This window comes from Podarcis raffonei, chromosome 5, assembly GCF_027172205.1.
Source record: "Podarcis raffonei isolate rPodRaf1 chromosome 5, rPodRaf1.pri, whole genome shotgun sequence".
In the NCBI taxonomy this organism is placed as follows: Eukaryota; Metazoa; Chordata; class Lepidosauria; order Squamata; family Lacertidae; genus Podarcis; species Podarcis raffonei.
In genome coordinates, this window is record NC_070606.1 from 38,183,207 (window position 1) to 38,203,376 (window position 20,170).

The 20,170-nt window shown below is 41.0% G+C and overlaps 1 protein-coding gene across 1 annotated transcript in view; it reads left to right on the forward strand.

Annotated features, from left to right (window-relative positions):
* The first annotated feature begins 1,438 nt into the window (after positions 1–1,438).
* HECTD2 (HECT domain E3 ubiquitin protein ligase 2) overlaps positions 1,439–20,170 on the forward strand; it is a 34,891-nt gene continuing 16,159 nt past the window's right edge. The window contains exons 1-7 of the mRNA XM_053388683.1: positions 1,439–2,222; positions 8,399–8,528; positions 11,222–11,360; positions 12,912–13,014; positions 16,410–16,499; positions 17,263–17,327; positions 19,451–19,496. Of these exons, the coding sequence (XP_053244658.1) occupies positions 1,983–2,222; positions 8,399–8,528; positions 11,222–11,360; positions 12,912–13,014; positions 16,410–16,499; positions 17,263–17,327; positions 19,451–19,496 (813 nt within the window). The 5' untranslated portion in view covers positions 1,439–1,982. The remainder of the gene's footprint in view (positions 2,223–8,398; positions 8,529–11,221; positions 11,361–12,911; positions 13,015–16,409; positions 16,500–17,262; positions 17,328–19,450; positions 19,497–20,170) is intronic.

Consider the following 20,170-nt stretch of genomic DNA (forward strand, 5'->3'; position numbering starts at 1 on the left):
GGTGAATGAGCTTATATCTGCTCCGATTCTGGCATTAAAGTCCCCCATTATAAAGATCTCTGACTTTGGAAATTCAGCCACTGATTTATCGAGGATGCTTAGAATGAAATACAGGCTGAAGAGGGTTCCCCCCCTACGTTACTGTTGTTGACATCCGTCTGTCTGCAGAGACAGTGGAGTGCACCTCCGGGGCTTAAGTCATACTGCCGTGTTAGTTACGGGAGGAGAAGTACCTCTGGTGAGTGACACTTCCTGCTTCTTCTGTGGTAGTTTGTCCACCTTTGGTCCCCACCCAAGTTTTAAATCATTAAAAAAACCCCGACTCCTATCCCACTGATACTCTGATCTAGAACGACACAATCAGTGCTATTCCATGCATGTTCACAGGAGCATTCATTTGGCCTTACTCCCTAGTAAGCTTATTTAGAACTTAGGGACATAGGTACAAATACATGTAACAGCACCGCAGCACTGTTTTAAAGCCATGAAACTCACCAGATGACATTGGGCTAGTCCATATACCTCAGTCTCAAAGGGTTGTTGTGAGGATAAAACTGGGAAAGAACCAAACATGCTCCTGGATAAAAATGTAAAAAAATAACAGTAATTTTTTAAAAAACCCACTGCGTTGGGGACAGAATCTCTGAAGAGAAAAGTAACAGGGACTTTTACCCTTTTCTGTCACCTATCATTTCTCTCAGTTCCTACAATTTTGGTCCCATAACTTCTACTCTCTGAAATGTGAAAGGGATGGGGATTTCTTTCACCAAAGTATTATTTATTTAGTAATATTTTCCAAAAAAGAAAAAAAATAGCTTACACCACTTTATTTTTAGACATTTCTGTATAACCATAAATAAATCAATTAGGGGCGCCACAGAACAGTCTATTTACGGTTCTTATTCACCATCATAATTATAGTAACATTTTTTTAAAAAAAGTTTCATGTCCTGGGGGACCATCCGCAACCCTCCTTCGCGCAAAGCTGGGGGGGGGGTTCAAAACGTCCTGCCGGTAACCCAACCAGCATTTAGAGAATCCCTCTAAGTCTGCGTAGAGCGCGCGGCAGGCAGTTCCCTTAAGCGGGCGAAGGAATGACGGGGGAGAGTGGCCACTGCAGCTTCCCTTGACGCTACGGAGTTTTCGCAGCCGCGCGGCCAACCCCTCCCTCCCACTCACCCAGCGCGGCGTTTTCCTATATAATAACATGCCGCCCACTAAAACAACATGGCGGCCTCGCTCTCTGGCCCCGGGCTGTAGGCGGCGCAGCGGCTCTGCGGGGTTTTGTGGCGAAGAAACCCTGGCGGGGGGAAATCTCCGCCTGTGCCGCCTCGCAACTCCAGTCTGCGGCTCCTCCCTCGCCAACTGAAGGGAAGTGTGTGGGGGAGAGAGAAAGAAACCAACGATAGAGGGTGTCCGCGCCTAAGGCTGCCGCCACGTCTCGCGGGCCCCCGCTCCTTTTTCCTTTTTCTTTTTTGTTTCTTCCGCGCCGGCTCCTCCAACCGCCGCCTCTGCTGATTCCGGGGGCGACCTAGAGAGGTCGCCCTTGCTCTGAGAGCGGCTGGCACAGGAGCCGAGTGAGGGGAGACCGAGCCGAGAGAGGGAGCCGGCGGCTTGTGGGCGGGAGCGGGGTGGCGGCGGCGGCGCGAAAGAGGGACAGGGGCGTTGTGTGAAGAAGAAGCGCCGCTTGCGGGCAGCCAGCAAATTCCTCCTGAGGCGGCGATACGGAGGGAAGCTGAGGGGGCAGACTGGGGAGAGAGCCATAGCTTTGAGGCGGGGGAGGCGCGGGGCGTCATCGTTTTCGTCGTGGATGTGCCTCTGAGGTAAAAGAGGTTGCCTGAGGTAAAAATTAAAAAAAGCCGGCGAGGAGGAGGGGACAGACGGAGGCGATCAGGACACATGGCGGCAGCGGCAGCAGCAGCCCCGGGGCTGGTTTGACAGAGAGGAGCGCTGCTGCTGCTGCTGCCTGCGAGGGAGAGAGGATGTCGCTGCAGCCTTCAGAAGCCAACTCGGAGCTCCTCTCGCCCGCCGCCGGCGACAAGCGGCTGTTGCTGGGCTGCGGCGCGGAGGAGGGAGAGAGAGCGGATTCCCCGGCGGAGGCGGCGGGATCAGAGCAGGACGAGAGGGCGGCGGCGCTGGCGGCTGCGGAGGAGGAGGAGGGAGGAGGAGGAGGAGAGAAGAAACTGCCTCCCCAGCTGACGGAGCCCAGGGCAGCTTCTGGGGTATGTATGCATTCTATGTTTGTATATACCAGCTCCTGGTTCTTCCTAGCGGTCTGCTGCAGCAAAACAGCGGCTCCTTAATAAAGGCTGGCAGACTGATTGCGGCAAGGCTAGTAAAAGCTTTCATGGACCACCACCAGCGCCTGAGATGCTCTTTTAAGGGATGCTGGAATGCTTTCCCCGTCCACAGATGCTTCGCTGCTGAGCTCACCAGGAGATGCTGGGATGAATGGCTCAGCTTCAACTCCCGTGAAAAAGCAGCTTAAGGCCAAATCTTTCCTGGTGATAATGGAAAGCAAAGGGCATGAAATTCACGGGAGGTTTTGTTTCTTTTCCTCCCACCCTCTCAGGTGTACATGTTTCACTAATGTAACAGCACCCAGTGATTGGCATCAGTGGGGTTTTTGGGGGGTGGAGGGAGGGGGTTCTTATAAACTTATCCATAGAGAAGCAGCTAGTATTTAATGGTCCTGCCATTTTTGGCTACATTGTCGGAACAATTAGCGTGCTGAATGGGACAGATTGCGTAGGCGTGGTTTCCAGGATTTCTCTGTTCTGGCACGGAATAAGATCCCAACACGTTGTTTTTCGTTTTAAATCAAGGCCGTTATAACATTGATGTATCGACAAATTTTTAGCATGACTATAGTTTAAATATCTGTAAGTCCAGTGAATAAGTATCAAGGAAGATTTTGTCAAGACTGTTTGGGAGAAAAGGGGACTGCAGGGGATAATTGAGAGAAACTAGTTCGGGGGGGGGGACCCTTTAAGGGGAGCAAGTATTTTGCTATAAATATAAATATAAATACACTGTGAATGAAAGCTTGAGGTCATTAATCAGGTAGCAGGACAAATTAGGGGGAGCACCCAACACCCTTTCAAAGTAACTCCAGGGGGTTGTGTTTTGAACTAGTGTGTACAATTCCAACGGGGCACAATTATGGTATGTACTTGTATTTAGAATGCATTAATGCTTATAGCATTCTCACCATTTAACCTTAATTTCTCAGCTATAGTTTCTCTCATAGTTTGATAGCTTTGAGAGACTGGAGACTGCTTTTGGAGAATGCAATTATAAAGTAAACAGTTAAGCAACAAATGAATGCTTAGAATTGCCTAACTGTAAACAAATCATTGGTCGAATCTTGGGGGATTGATAAATCCAGGTTAAAAAGAAGGGCCTGGGGAATGTTCCCCAAGATCTTCCATGCATTAAATGACATCTAGCCACATTTCCATAGACTGATTATACTGCATCACAAACAATGAATGAGGCACCCCATACTTATTGGGGTAAGAAATACATGATCCACTGGATCTTAAATGCACACCTGTCAAAAAAATGTTAACAGCAACAAAGGGGGGGGCAAAAGGAAAGGTAAGTAGACACTTTTTAGAGAAGGAGAAGGTTATCTTTCTATTATGCATCACTCATTTGTGTTCAAAAAGCTACACGAATCTCCCTCACTTGAATGGTAGAGTGGGAGGGAGTGCTCAGCACCTAGAACTTTTTCAGAATGACTAAAACAAAACTTTTTAGAAGTGCAAAATGGCACATGCATGAAGAAAAGTTGTTAACCAATGATGGGCACTGATATTTTGGCAGCCTCGTTCTGTGGAAGATTTATGATCCTAATAGAATCACTAGCTTATGGAACAACATCCTGTATTTAAAGTGTCAGAATATTGTGGTTTATTGCTGAGAACTTTACTTCCTTCCAACAGATGCCCTACAAGGTGGAAAGGCATGTGGATCTTCACAGCAATTGAGTGACAGTGTGTATTTGCCAAATCTAACTGAGCACATTATGGTACTGCAGAAGAGCCTGTTCTAAATATCTTAATAGGCCAAAAGGCTCATTTGAGGAGAATTTGAAAAGCTATATTCCATGTATCCATGGCCCCTGTGCTGCAAGGCAGCAAATCTCATTCTGCTTCCGGCTTTCTGTTCCTCTCCTACTAGTGGAAAGTGCAATTTGCCATCTGAAGAAAAAAGCAGCAGGGGGTGAGAGTCACTCACCAGCCCTTCAGCTAATACTGAGCATCCTTTTTCTTCCTAGCAAATAATTCTAGAACATTCACAGTAAATGTAGACCAGGGTAGAAAATTATAATCAAGCACATTTGTGGGGATGATGACTCAAGTCCTAATTGTGTGAAAGTCTTTTGTAAACTCAGATTGAAGTTAAGTGCCTAAAAATTAAGAACATAAGTTGCCTGCTCAGATCAGTCCAGTGGCATTTCTAATCTAGCATCTTGTTCTCACAGTCGCCAATTGAAGGCCAAATTAACTGCACCATCCCAAGAGGCCAATATTGCAGCTAGATTCTTAACATTTGAGGCCAACTGTAACTTTTAAAAGATCTTTTATGCTAATGGTTTTCGGAACGTTTTCACTCTGTTTTTGTTTCATTTTTAAATTCTGGATGTGTTTGCCCTGGGATTCCTTCAGGAGGGCAGGAGGGATACAAATTCAATACATAAATAGTACTTGGGATCAGGGCTGTCTTTATCTGAGGGTGCAAGGGGTGCGGGGCACCCAGGTGCTGAATTCTGGGGGGCGCCAGGCACCCACCGCTGAAGCCGCCTAAGCTCTTAACTATCTGCTTGTTATGAAATAATAAATAATTTTGATCAAGCTAGAAAAACAAAATACATATATACCTAGGTATTACCGAAATGTATACCTACTGTTTCACTAAAGGACTTTCGACTTTGTGTGCTCATTTACCAAAGATGTGCCGTGCCAGCAGCAGCACTTGTCATTCACAACGGTGCTGTGCACGCAAAATTAACTCTTACATCAAAATATTATGTTACGTATTGTATTGAGCTGCTATGCGGCAGCAGGGTCAGTGGCACTGTTGACACGACTGATGTTTCTCCTAAGTAGGTGCCTAAACATTACTTATAAATTTAAGTGTGGTGGTGTTGTTTACTTAAGTATAAGTGTATTGTAAATAAATGAGCAAATAAAAAAGTTTGTTTCTTTTCCTCCCTTCTTTCGTAAACAGGAGATAAGGCTTAAGCGTGGTGTCTGACATAAGCCTAATAAAAGTTAATTTGGGGGCTAAACTAAATTTGGGGGCGCTGGGTACATCTTTGCACCCCGGCAGCTAAAGACAGCACTGCTTGGGATTGTTTCCAGTTGTGTACAATGAAAGTTATGTGCTGAAGCTCAAATAATTAAAAGGCTTACCTATGCATTTAACACTGAAATCTTTGTTGATTGTCTTGTTTTGTGCGTTACAGATATCTGTAACGTAAGGAAAGGGAGCACATCTATTTTAGAAGAATAACAATTGTACGTCTATATTTATTTATCTGAATGGCTTGGGTGGAGGTAGCAAAAAAAGGAAGTACAAAATGTGTTAAATATAACTATGTTACAGAGATGCTTCGTTGTATCTAGGGAAAGTAACAGATGGAGAAGAACACAATGATATTTTGGTAACAAACGTCAAGGCTTATAAAACATTTTGAAATGAGAAAAGAAGAAAGAGCTATTGAACTGGAGCCCATTTATCACAAAGGAGTTTTTATTTAGTGTTCTAAATAAAAATTTATGCCTTAATTGTTTAATGTATAGCAACAAGCACTCAAGTTGTAGATCTCTGAATTAATAGACAGGAATGTATTTGACATAATTCTGTGGACGCACAGAAGAACCATAGAATGTGGTTATGAGTAGAAAATCAATTTCTTGAGAATCTCTGCTTTTTAAAATAAAAGACATGTTTCTAGCCCTTATGGATGCAGATATATGTGGGGAATTGGAGTAGAGCTTCCTGAGAGCCCTGTAACTAAATACAGTGGTGCATTGGTTTACAAACTTAATCCGTTCCAGAAGTCCGTTCTTAAACCAAAGCATTCTTAAACCAAGGTGTGCTTTCCCATAGCAGTGGAGGACTCAATTTACAAATGGAACACACTCAACAGGAAGCGAAACATGTTCTTATTTCAACGCAAAGTTCACAAACCAAAACACCTACTTTGGGTTTGCAGCGTTCTTAATCCAAGTTGTTCATAAACTAAGCTATTCTTAAACCAAGGTACCACTGTATGCTTAAAATATGTCAGCAATGCCTGCTGAAGTCTTGGGAGTAGTAAAGATGGCTAAATAAGATTCTCAATAGTTTGGATATGGGGATTTGCCTCTTCTAATTGTACTTTGCAAGTACTTTGGCCACAATATGTAGGACAGTTTCTCTCTCATGAGTTCCTTCTTTTGGTGACTGGACCCAGATGCACTACTTTTCATCATCTTCCTCTGACCCTGCCTGCCCTCTCCTTTCTCTGATATAACAACTTTAGATACAGCTTTGACCAAGCTGCTTCTAGAACCTGAATAGCTTTCAAAAGAGTATAAAAAAATGTATTGTGCATTCTGTAGGTACTCCAGACCCACACACTTCAGCATCCTATATTGTTTTGTTTGGCTCAGAGGCACTGAATTAAGAGAGGACAGGGAAGTGCCATATGGCATGCTCTAAACCATTTTTAGTATGTGGGGTACAATTCTATTTTTGTACCAAAGCAATCCTTTTGTGGTTAGTATATCAGAATCCAGCCTACTAATATTGGCTAAATAGCTCTTAATTTGTTATGAAATCAAATTGATGGGTGCTGCACTGTAGTTTTTGAGAAAGATAATAATTTATTTTTAATGGTGGGTGACGTTATTGCAGAGCTTGTGCAAGTATTCCCTCTGCCCAATGTATAGGTGTTTTTTTCTGTCTAAGAACAGCTATCTTGAGTATATTACATTCTTTTTCTGTCATGCTTTATCACTGTAATAATTATCTGCCCTAATTCTTAAGTAGTTGCATACAGCAAATGGTATGGTTTTATTTTAACCAGATTCCTTGGTGGCAAGGGAAAAGGATACCAAGAATACTGTCAGCACACGATAGGATAAATGATAGTCACTAACATTTTATTTCTAAGTAGATTGTCAGCAGATGGTGGGATGAGTCATTGGCTATTTGATTAGATAGTGACAATATTGTCATCAAAAAACTCACATACAGTTATTTACTATGTGGAAATACTTCAAAAAAATTCAGCTCTAAAAATGTTTTCCTTACAAATACATTCCAAGTTGAAATATGAGATATCTGTGATTCAAGCTTTATGCAAAATGTTATATGTTAAAAGCAGGATATTATAAGAATGGTTTGTGTTTATTAAACCATGAAATTTTAAAACTTTTATCTGCTTAACTTTTAATTACTTTTATTTAAAGAATGTTCTTGGGAAATACAACTTCAATACAGAACAAATCACTTATGGTTAGAGTATGCCATTCAAAGTATATGCTCCCTTTCTAGTTAAAACAAAGCAAAGGGTTAAAGAACTAGTCAGCCAAGTATCCAAGTTTAGAGAGTGGCATGTTGTGTGGAATATTTTTGCAAATGGCATTACTCTGGGCTCATCTAGTTCTCATGGTTCCACCTTTAGCTGTCCTTTAGGAGGAGAGTTCTGGTCCGGGGGTTCTTCCATAGGTGGTCTCTTGCACATCCAGGCTCCAGAGAGTCCTCAATGAGTTTGAGGACTTAAGATTTTCATATCGATTTTAACATCTACCATAGATTCTGGCGTATAAGGTGACTTTTTAATCCCAGAAAAGAGGTTTAAAAGCCGGGGGTCGCCTTATACGCCGGGTATGGGTGGCACAGAGCGGAGCCTGACCCCGCCCGCTGCTGCTGTGGCAGCGGCTCCGAAGCAGCAGCAGCGGGCAGCAGGCTCCGCGCTGGGCGACTTTCTCCCGGCACGGAGCTGCCCAGTGTATTAGGCAACTGGGCTTATAAGACAAATCCCCAAATTGCAGCTGCTAATTTGGGGGGTCGTCTAATATGCCCAGTCGCCTAATATGCCAGAATCTACGGTACCTTTAGAGAGAAAAGTGTCCGCATATACTTTTTTAGGGTAGAACCCGGATAAAATTTGGTGTACCTAATAACTCCACTTGTTACATTTTTAGTGCACTAATATAATATGACAGACAAACTAATTTGGAAAGAGAGGTGTATGAATGTAAAAATGTAAACGTGTCAGCACTGTGTCAATGTTAAAAATGCATGTTTGACTCTCATAATGTTTGAAGTAGCCCTAAATTCCACTGAAATCAATGGAACTTGTATGTCACAGCATTGAAATGTTTTTTTCTAATTGCAGAGCTTGGAGACGGGACCAAAAAATGATATTTCACCATTCAGCAGTTTCATTTCAACCATCAGCCAGAAACAAGAAGATACTGGAAGTGGAAGCTCACCTACAGAATTTGTTATTGCAGATATAAAAAACAGTAAGAGAACAAAAGTTTCATTATTTAGCCATTTGTGACTGCAGGAGCTACTTGGTGCACTGTTGTTAGTAGCTGTTTTGTTTTTTGTTTGTGTTGTGACAGTGCCTTGGTGCTTGCTAGTAGAACTGTGTTCATGCAAAGTACTCTAAAGTCATAATAAATGACACAGCACAATAAGAGCTAACAGTCTAACAAATGCAAGTTAGAACAGATAAATAAGTCAGCAGGGAGTTTTAGGATGAAATAGCTACAATGAGTGTAACATTGACAGTGTGCACTTTGTGCATGTAGTAAGCTTTTCAGTGGCAGTAATCATAGCCTGCTGCCTACTTAGCTGTTTTTAAATGTCAAGATTTTTTTTCTATTGACAGTATAGAAGAAGTGGGGTTGTTGAAAGAGCTTGAGTAAAGATAGTTTGGATGCTTTGGAAGGCCTTTTTTGAAAAAGTGTGTAAGAATACAGTGGTACCTCGGGTTACATATGCTTCAGGTTACATACGCTTCAGGTTACACACTCCACTAAGCCAGAAATAGTGCTTCAGGTTAAGAACTTTGCTTCAGGATAAGAACAGAAATCGGCCTCCGGCGGCACAGCGGCCCCATTAGCTAAAGTGGTGCTTCAGGTTAAGAACAGTTTCAGGTTAAGTACGGACCTCCGGAATGAATTAAGTACTTAACCCGAGGTACCACTGTAGTCAGGGTTGAGTTGCCATCACAGGCAGACAGCAGCGGCGGAGGAAGCCGCTTGGGTGCCCATAGGGGCAGGGCACACCATGGGGCCTCTGGAGTCTGCCTGCCTCCACCCACTCAGCCACCCTACAGCTAGGGGGGAGACAGCGGGCGGACCGTTTGGGCAGTGCAGAGCCGACGCGCGCCCAAGCCACCATGTCACTCCCAGGAGAGACACGTGATTCGGGCGAGCTGCAGACCCCATGGTGAGTGCTGCCCGGCATTTTGTCACCCCCCTCAGTGGTGACACCCAGGGTGGTCCACACCCACCGCACCCCCTTCCTCCGCCCCTGGCAGAGAGGACTGTTAAATTTACAATCAGAACAGTATGGGTGAATATGACTGACATTGGGGGCAAGTCTTTTTTTTTTTAATCCAAAAGGATCTGTACTGCTGGTTAATGTTAAACACTATACATAAGTATTTGCTGTTCCTGGATAGGACAGCTGAAAAAACTGCCACAGGAATTGCAACTGTATCTATGATAACACAGGTTTTATGACAGCTTTGCCCATTTGAATATATGCTAGAATATGGTTGGAAGGGTTTGGGTGTAGAGCAAAACTGGAAATTGACCCTTAGAATTCTGAACTAGAATTGTACCATGTCACGTCATGACATTTGTATCAGTCATTGAAGAAATGGCACTGTTTCATACCCATTCATTTCCAGTTAATGCTCTAATAATCTAGTCTCTCTTCTCTTATCAGAAATGCTTTGTTCATCAGATTTTTCATTAACATTCTTGCCTCTCATACATTGGTTAAGTGATTTTTGCATAATGTAACCAAGCAACATTCTCAAAACCATTATTCAGCAGTGCAACACTTTACAAATCTTACCATCACTTAAACAGTTCCACGTATTTTTAGAACAGAGTTCAGGAAGGATTTTAATTATTTTTATAATCAATAGTTTTCAGTGTATATAGTATTCTTTAAGGTGTTGTTGTAAACTGCACCACTGGTACAGCTATTTAAAGCTTCTTAAATTTTTTACTAATTAATTTAGTATGTTGTTGTTTGGTGCTTATTTCTAGTTTGTTCAAAGATAATGCTAGAAAGGGTGCTGCTGTATTTAAAATCAGTGACACTGATGTTCAGAAGCATAAGGATCATGAAACATATTATTTATTATTTTAAGTCACATGAACAAAACCTTTCTTTCCTTTTTAAAATTATATTATCCCACTAAGATTAGTGATTTATTCAAACTTTTCATAAACTCCCATTTAAATTGGTGCAGTAGAAGGTTTCTTTTACATTCTTGGTCTTAGAATATGAAATATAGCTCCAGTTTGAAAGGAATTTGAATGTTACTCAGGTGCTGGAACTTCATAAGTGTTAACTCTATGACTGGGTTTAGACATAACACTAACCTATGGTTTAACATTATGAGAACAAGTCTCAGACTCATTCACTCCTCTCTCCTCCTGTATGGCCACAGGAAGGATATTGGGAGTTTTGTTTCTGTGGCTTGTCATTATTTCAAAACTGGGGCAAACTGTAATTAGTCTTAACTATGGTTTAGGGGGAAAAACCAGAATCAAGAACCACAGTTTATACAGTTCCTGGCTCATGGAAAGTGCTTCTGATCAGTTTTTGGTGACTTCCTTTCCTCTTCAGCTCATTCCTTCCCACCCCATCCCATCCCATTCAGACAAGGTTTTGGGGAAAGGGCTTATGAAAGTCATCTTGCATCAGTCCCTTCCTGCTAGTGCTCCTCTAGATACAAACAAGTTATATATATTTTTAATGTATATTTTATGACTTGCACAAATGTATGGGCATGAGATATCACTGCAACCTAATCCTAGCTATGTTTATGTGGAATTTCAATGGTAGTTCCTTTCAAATATGCAGGTAGGTTCAGGTAGACATAGTTTCTATATTTTAGTTTACTTTCAAATTAATTATTTTTGTAGTTGCAGTTTATGATTTTTTAAAACTTTTGCTTCTGAATCAGCAAAAGAGCTTCCATCCCTTGGCCACGATGTTAGGCAAAAACAGCGCACCTCTGTAGATATACTTACAGCAGAAATGAAAGTTTCAGTCCCACCAGAACATCCTCTTCCCGTCCAAACAAAAACTCTAATAGACTTCCGGTAAGTAGCATTATTTTGTGTATATGTACTGCTAATAGATTTATTTATATGTTCTTTTTAATTATTCTAAATAAAAAAATAGATGTTGTATCCAGCAACCAAACAAAGCTTCTAATATTTATACTAAACTCCCAAATGGGTCATCTTCTATTGGAAAATACATATTTTTTCATACTCTAATTTCCTGCAACTATATAACCTGTGAATGCATACCAAGGAATAAATAATTCCTTTAAATGAATGTATTTTTAACTGGAGGCAGATGTAGGAGATGCTAGGAGGGAGCAAATATGTTACATGCCTTCCTCCCAGTTCCCATGGATTCCAGCAGCCACTTTGCTAGAGAATCTTTGGGCCACAGCAGGTGAAGTAGGAAATAATCCCATCTCAGACATGACTGCCAGGGTGGCTGCTGCTGTCTCTCACAGCCTGGTGGCAGATGGAGGTGGTACTGGGGGTGGGGGCGGGGGTGGGAAGCAAAGACATTACATGCCTTTCTCAAATGTTACAACATTAGGCAGCTACCTTGGGCACATTGTGATTGAATGCTTCATTTACTCATGGATTAGCTATGTTTGGTCCCTGCTGTTGATGCTACTTCCTCGACTGTGCTCCCTTTTGTGATCATGTGGCTTGTCCCATCACAATGGATGGCAGGTCTGGCTATCTGCCTCTGCTACTGACCCATTATGACCTTGCCTGGATAGCATGCAACTTAGGGACAGGAGGCCTGGCATGCATTCTCTGCTTTTGTGATCTTGTTTCCTAAGGCAGATGGTTCATGAGGTAGCTGGCTGGCTCACTTGCTCAGTGGCTGTCTGCTGTGGCATGCAACCTCTGCTGCTGTCTTGCTAAGGTGACATGGCATGGCACACAGTTGCCATCTTGCTGCTACACATGGATTATGTTCAGGTTGGAATGAAAGGCCAGCTACACTGCTGTGTTCCTGAAACGTCTTGTGCCAGGCTGGTGGGTAAAAGAGGAAGAAATGGCAACCTGCTCCCAAGCACTCTGGAGTGAGCACTGGAGAAGATGGATCACTGCTTTGAGCATATCAATTTGTACCTAAAGAACTAGCTTAGGTCTTCCAGTAGCTTAACTTTTAGCATTTTTCTTTTTAAAGAACTGACCGTGTGTTGAATCACAAGCTGCTTGTGAAATTTCCTTTACTAATAAAAGCAGCTTGCTATGTGACATGGGGAGCTTTTGTTCTAGCAAAACAGAGCTGCCTTGGAATATGTGGAAGAAGCTGTGCATTTCTTTGGATCTCAGCTCCTTAGTTCCTCATTATTTCATGCCTAGCCCTAATGGTCCAAAGTATGTAAGGTTCTCTGCTTTTAACTGCATTTATGGGTGCTATTTTTACATGAATGTAATTACACCTATTTGAATGTAATTTGGATTTTTAAAATTTATGAAAAAGAAATTAAATACAACTATGGGATACAACCTAGTATTTATATTTCTGGGTGTCTAAAATGTATTGAAAGCTGTTTGTGTAAAATATTCTGCTAGCTGTATAATTGGTTGCATTTTGTGCTTTCTGTTTAGGGAAGACATAGAAAAAGCTAAATTATCAGGAGACTGGAAAACAGTGTATGATTTTTATTCAAAAACGTTTGATTCTTTTCCAGAAATCAATACTGCGTTTAAGGTAAAAACCACCATTATCACCACAAACACATCTTAATTCGCTTAAACATTAACTAGCAATAATGCAAATATATGTTTTATCTAATATATATAATTAAAACATAGCAACCAAAAGTAGAAGCTAGATAAATTAAGGGAAATGGCATGTTTAAAATCTAATTTTGTATAAGAAAATAGTAAAACTGGCTTTTTATATTGGTACATGAAACTGATTGTTAGACCATTTTCACAGTGATTACCAGTGTTATACTGCATTTTTGATCTATGACAAGATTACTGAAACCCTACAAACACAGCAATCCAGGAAGAGTAATATATATGAAAATAGCATGTACGCTACACACAAGATTGGAAAACTGTACCCACACCACTAGATAGTGCTGTTACCAATCTTTTGGGGCCTACAAGCACAATTAGAATCTGGAATGTGTGTTGTGGAAACACAGCCTGCTCTGGTTGCTTCTCTTCCCCCACCCCTCCCTGGGTCACCCCACTCCAGATAAACAACAAAGTTCACACACAAAACCTTTTTACCTTTGAATGTGATCTGGGCAAAAGTTTAATTCAGTAGAATTAAAACAGTTCCTCTTGAATTTGCATGATTTTACACAGGGTCTCCCAAAAAATCCACTATAAAATTAAAGCTTATATTGATACAGTAAAAAAAAAAAAATCTGCCTCTGTCAAGCACTACAGAAAACTTTAGTGGAGGTGTTGCAGGCACAGATTCTGATGGATTTTTTTAGTATTTCATTAAACCTCAGAAAAAAACCAAAGCAGCCAACAAATCACAGAATCCATCTGTAGACACATGTGATCAATGATTTGATGGTGATTTTCAGGGGATCTCATAGAAAAATTATGATAATCCATGTATTGAGTCCCTGTTTTTGTGACACAGCAACACTGGAAAGCACCAGATTTGTAATGGTTATGCTTCAATCAATGGTGACACCTGTGATTTGACGGATGTGGGCTTGGGGAAACCCATGAAAAATCAGGCAATTAAAAGTTATCAATTGTATTGGATGTGATATGAGTATGTACCCATGCCTTCTTTCACTCTCACCCCCATAGCTCTCCGATTTCCCCCAGTGTCCCAGATTGCGTCTCTTTTCTTCGTATGCTTTCAGTCACTCTACTTTCTGTTCACCTGCTTATGTGCTGGTTTTGAAAGGCACATAGAACTGAAGGTGAGAGTAGGAGAGAGCATCACTCTCCCTACTTTATATAGTGTTTCATGCACCCCAGTCTCCAAGTGGCAAGAGACTCCAGCGGTTCCTGCCCTTACCCAAGGTTTAGTTACCTTGGAATGAAGGTCAATGGAGACGGTAGTATCTTTAGGGTATATGGTTTATTTACACATGTATACAACCTGAGCATAGGATGGAAGGGCTCTCAGCATTCTCCAACAGATCTTGCTTCCCTATTAGGTTTCTAGGGAAGTCCCTCCAAAGCCATAGCTTTGGTATTCTGCCTACAGAAAAAGTCAAGCCTCTGTGTCTCCAGCATCCAAGGCAGCTGAAAAACTCACACATGTGCAGCCCCACTTGGCCTTTTGTTCTTTGTCCTATGATGACATGGCATCCAGCCAGGTGAGGTTGGGAAAAAAATCACCCATTTGTCTCTATGGCAACAGGGGTCACACTTTAAAATGCTGATGATGGTATTTAGCTGAGTGGGCTAAAGCCATTAGCTTAATAAAGAAGCTGGTCTGGCTGGTTCTGCTAGATTCTAAACCTCTCAGATGCAGAATTACAGGCCTGGAAGTGGCCTATGAATAGAATGACACCCCCCCCTAATTCTGTAGCAATACTTTTCAAGGGAGAAAAGTAACCACCCCATCACCTCCATGAAGAAGGGGGCAGTGAGCAGATGAAGGCTCAGAGTCTTCACATGTGCCAAAGGAAGTTGTCAAGGGAATCATTGATGCTGTCATGTCTGACAATGCTAATGATCTGTTCCGCTGGGATTTAATCTAATCACACCTACCCTTTTACAGGCAAACTTCCATTGCATTTTTAAAATGAAACATGCTTGCAAGCAACCACCCAGTTTAAGTCTGGCCAGATGTTATGTTAGCAGATTCTGTTATCAGCAGCTGTCTCCACACAAGGGCAGTGCTGGTGGCATTCCAGTGCATTTAAAAAAGAAAGGACAGACTATGGATATAATGCCTTAATCTTTATGAACCTCAGTTCTTTGCTCCCATTGGCTTATTATGGGATAAGGGTCATCTACTAAATGTGAGACAGAGGAATCAAGGCAGTCTGTTTCAACAACTGTCTTATGCCCATTAAAGCTATTTTAATTAATTAAAGCATTTCAGTACTAGTGGAAGCTATAAATACCATACATTTTTTAAAAAATCAAATAAAAGGATTGCATATGGATAGTTTGTTATACTGCTGAACAAGCTGTAGAACTTTATCAAACTTTTGACACCATGTTAGGGAGAAAATAAGACCAGAGGGGCAGGGCATAGAGTAGTGGATCCTTGCCACATTCCTGGTTCTGCTGGCCAGGGCAGAGAGTTATTATTTATTTACAGCATTTATACCTTGCCCTTTAGCCAAAAAGCTCTCAGAGTGGCTTACAAAAACCAGTTCTAAGGTGGTCTATTCCTTCAGTCTCACAGTTTAAAAAAATATGACACATGAAGAAAAAGAAATGGGAAGGTGGAGGGGAAAGCAGACTCAGTCATAGCCAGTGTTAGTGGCAGCTCTGACTGTCTTGCTCTTGATGAAGAGCAGATCCATCCCTGAAGCACCAAATCAGATCCAGGAGCACAGTTGGATGACAATGTCCAGGCCTGGAGGGCAGGCAGCTGCTGCCCCACAGTTCTTACCTCAGCCGATTTGATGGCAGGAAGAATAATCAAAGGACTGGGCTTGATGGAATTACCTTCTTCGTCAATGTCAGTGGTAGTGGAGGAAGGGCAGGTAATTCTTTTTTGCTGTCATCTCTCAGGCAGAAAGTGGGCCACCTTTGGATCCAGAAGTACAATCACCCATTCACCCTTTCTTAGAACCTTGCAGCAGCAGATTGCCCCTGCTTTATACTAACTCCTGCCAGCAGTGTGGATTAAAGGTTAGGATCTCTCTCATACAGCCAACATGGCATTGGCCATGTAGCTTGTAACATGCCTATTAGCTGGCATAGCACCAGCAATTTGATGTGGTTTCCAGGAGAAAGGTTGTGTCAGTGTAGTAAGGTGTGCCGTTTGTATCGGAATGCAAAGAATTAATGAAAATATCCATTTTAAATGTTAATTGTTTTATATTGTTTTATAAATGATGCTATTACAGAATGTGCATTTGTAATGCAAGTTTGAAAATACCTCTGGCATAACAAATCTCATGAAACAGCTCTTTAATATATTTTCACAATTTGCAGAAAAATATTGATGCCCCTTTTAATTCCATTGAAGACTGTGGAGTTGATGCTAAGTTTGTGAATGCTGTTTATGATGCCTTACTAAGTTCAGTAAGTAAAATGATAGTGTATTTTTTCCACATTTTGTACATTGAATATACAGTTGTGTTCATGTACAAATTGTAGTTTTTATAATATACGACAAACTTTTAGTTCAAATATAATCCGTGTTTTCCATACCCTGAATAAAAAATGCTTATGTTAGTCTAAATGTGTAGCATAAACAATGGAGCAGCAGTATACACCTCTTTCTTGTCCTTGTGTCCCAGCCTCTGTGCTTTTACCTTAAATCAAACATAGTTGATGGGCATAGGGTACTATCTGCATTCACCAATAATGTGCCAACCATTCACCACCAGATAGCAGAAGGGGTAAAAGTTGCCTGTTGTTGCCAGTCATGTGATAGCAAATACATGGGAGACCAGAAACTACAATCAGAGCTATATTACCCAATGGTACGGTAGACTAACATGTCTCTGATAATCCCTGTTGGAAAGAGATATAAAGACATGGAATCAAAAGAGATAGTTTGATGGGGTTCATATAAGAAAAATAGGAATTATCAACTTAGAAGAGAGACTACCAACAGGAGATTTAAGCAATAAATTGATAAATGGCTTGAAAATACTGAGATTCCCCCCCCCCCCAATTTTAAAATAATGACTTGTGTTTTATTGTAAGAATGGAAACTAATTTTGACAAGAGCATTGTCTTATCATCATCCAACCACAGGACTATAATGATATCTGTAGAATTTGCTTCTGTGATAAAATGCTGGTTGTGGTTTTTCTCTCTCTTTCTTCATTTGTTCTAGCCTCAAGATATCCAGAAGTGTGTCCTTAAGGGAATAATTAATGGTTTATTACAGGAATGGAAGGGGTAATTATAACTTCTATATACGTTTAAATTGTGCAAGTCATTTAGAGTTTCTGCTGAGATGGAATTTTGGAAAATTAGTAACTTGTAGCCCAAACATCAAAGTCCTAGGTTGAGCATCTTCATTTAGGTTTTGTCAACAAGAACTCTTTTGCCAGATGCATACAATATATAAGAGGGCAGAAAAAGGTTTGTAAATTGTAGGACTGAAAAGGCATAACATGCTGCCATAAGAATATACTGTCATATTTCTTTGTACTATCCATATGTATATAATAGAAGAATGAAGTGACCCATTTAAAACAAGAGTCCATAGTTTTTCCTATCATTTTATAGTGCTATGCTAGATTCCAGGATACTGTTACTGACCTCAATATTCTTTGGATTCTCCATCCAAACAATCATACATACAATTTTTTTTTAAAAAATGCCTAAATAAACTAGGTGAAGCTTAAAAATAAAAACTTGGACATAAAGAACAACAAAACAAGCCCCTCAAATGAAGATTGCAATGAGAAATTAAACTATATCAGCAAATTTTGTTCTGTTCTGTGTGGACTTAATTGAGATTGAGGATATCCTTCCATTACAGAATGGTGTATTATCACAATTTAAATATTAAAAACAGAGGAAGAGCTCTGCTAGATCAGACCAAAGGTCCATCTTGTACAGCATCCAGCTTCCTAAAAGAACCAGTCACATGTTTTACATGCCTAATGACTCAATGGGAATGAAATTAGCTCTATACTAGTCCAGGGGCTGTTGGTGTGCTTGGCCTCAGACGGATGCCTCAAATGCCCCCAGGACTCAACAAAGCAGAAACAGATACCAGTGTCAACTCACAGCCATTAGAAAGTGTGTTATACTTGGCATCATTATCAAATCCTTCAGCCCCTTAAGGCACATCTTCTCGGGTTTGCCCCCTTGTTTCCCACAACATAGATTCTCATTTGCCATTTTGCCACCCATTCGCACTGTATGGAGAGATCCTTTTGGGGCTCTTCTTTAATTTGGTGTGATCTTCAGACTGCACACCATAACTCAAGAAAGTTAACAAATGTTAAATGGTACCACTCTCAATACATACCCCACCTTGACGATTCTGGGTGAGATTCAATTAAGTTGTTGCACAAGCAAAATGAGGTCCACTTAGGCAAAGGGACATTCCTCCCTCTCCTTCCTCCCCACATCCCCTCCTTGCACCCCCTAAATCTGCTCTGAAGTGTTGGGGGAAACCCCAGAAGATGTTTAGGATGAGCAGACATCGGGGAAATCCCAATGCACAAGCAGACTTGTTCTGCTTGCACATATCCCACTTAACCTTATGTTGAATTGCATCCTCTATTTCTTTTTGAGAACTGCTGTTTATTACTACCCTCTGCTTCTTCTTTTGATGTTAATGTTTGTCAGTAAGCCCTGACACTCTGTTTGATTTGGTTCTTTAGACACTGTCCTTGAAAACAATCTTTCACATATCTGGCCTACATTTTTTGCTGTGAAGAAAGATTCAAAGAATTCATTGGGCATTAGATTTATTCCTGTTCTCTCATGGCCTTTTGAGCTACAGTTTCCAAACTGATTATAAACGGTACTATTTTCAAGCAAGCATGAATAGTAACTGAAAGCTCACAGAAATGGGTACAAAATATTTTCCTTAAGCAAGAAATCTCCATTTGCATTTTTTGCACAGAACTTTTAAGTTATGAATCTGCACACTTGTAGATAGGTTTGTTCCAAATATAGGTCATAATGGAGAGAACCACACAACTATCTTCGGGACTTGTGTTTCTCAAACAGCAACCTGTTATGCTTTATGTTAGCATATAATTAAATGCAAGCAATGCTGCGTCTTCTAAAGAGTTCTTCATATGTAACTAATTGGAACATTTTTTTCCTTAATTTTGCTGATATAGTAAAACTTTAACAGTTTAGAAGTCATATTCTAGAAGTTGTAGGCTACTCTATACACTTAAATGCAGAAAGACTACATAGTTTTTGTGTATGTGCTTGCATGTATACATCCTGACAGGTGAAAAAGGAGTTGGAATTGCATGTTAAATAAATTTATGGCATGCACACATGCTGAAATGGTATGTTTCATTCTAGGACCGTTTATTTGCTTTCAGGCCACGTACAAAAGATGATCTTAGAGCATATTTTGTACTAATACAGGTAGGAAAAAACCCTTTATTTATTACCAAGGAATAAGTGCACCATTGAAGCCCTTCTGTTGACGTTCATTTTGTTCTATGCTATTTTGACTTGCCCCTAATTGTTCCTGTGTGGCTCTTTGTATGTTTGCAGTGCTCACGCACAACGTGTAGCACAGCAATAGTGAGGAATAAGAGACCCAAGGAAACACAAACCAAGTTAATTTTGCTATTTGAAAAGGCATATCAGCACATCTGTTTGTAATGGTATTTGTAAGTGGGTAGGCATAAAATTTTATTGCTTGAATTAGCACATTGGTGTCCTAGTGAGTAAAATTTATTTAGAATCATAGAATCATAGAATCATAGAGTTGGAAGAGACCACAAGGGCCATCGAGTCCAACCCCCTGCCAAGCAGGAAACACCATCAGAGCACTCCTGACATATGGTTGTCAAGCCTCTGCTTAAAGACCTCCAAAGAAGAAGACTCCACCACACTCCTTGGCAGCAAATTCCACTGTCGAACAGCTCTTACTGTCAGGAAGTTCTTCCTAATGTTTAGGTGGAATCTTCTTTCTTGTAGTTTGGATCCATTGCTCCGTGTCCGCTTCTCTGGAGCAGCAGAAAACAACCTTTCTCCCTCCTCTATGTGACATCCTTTTATATATTTGAACATGGCTATCATATCAGCCCTTA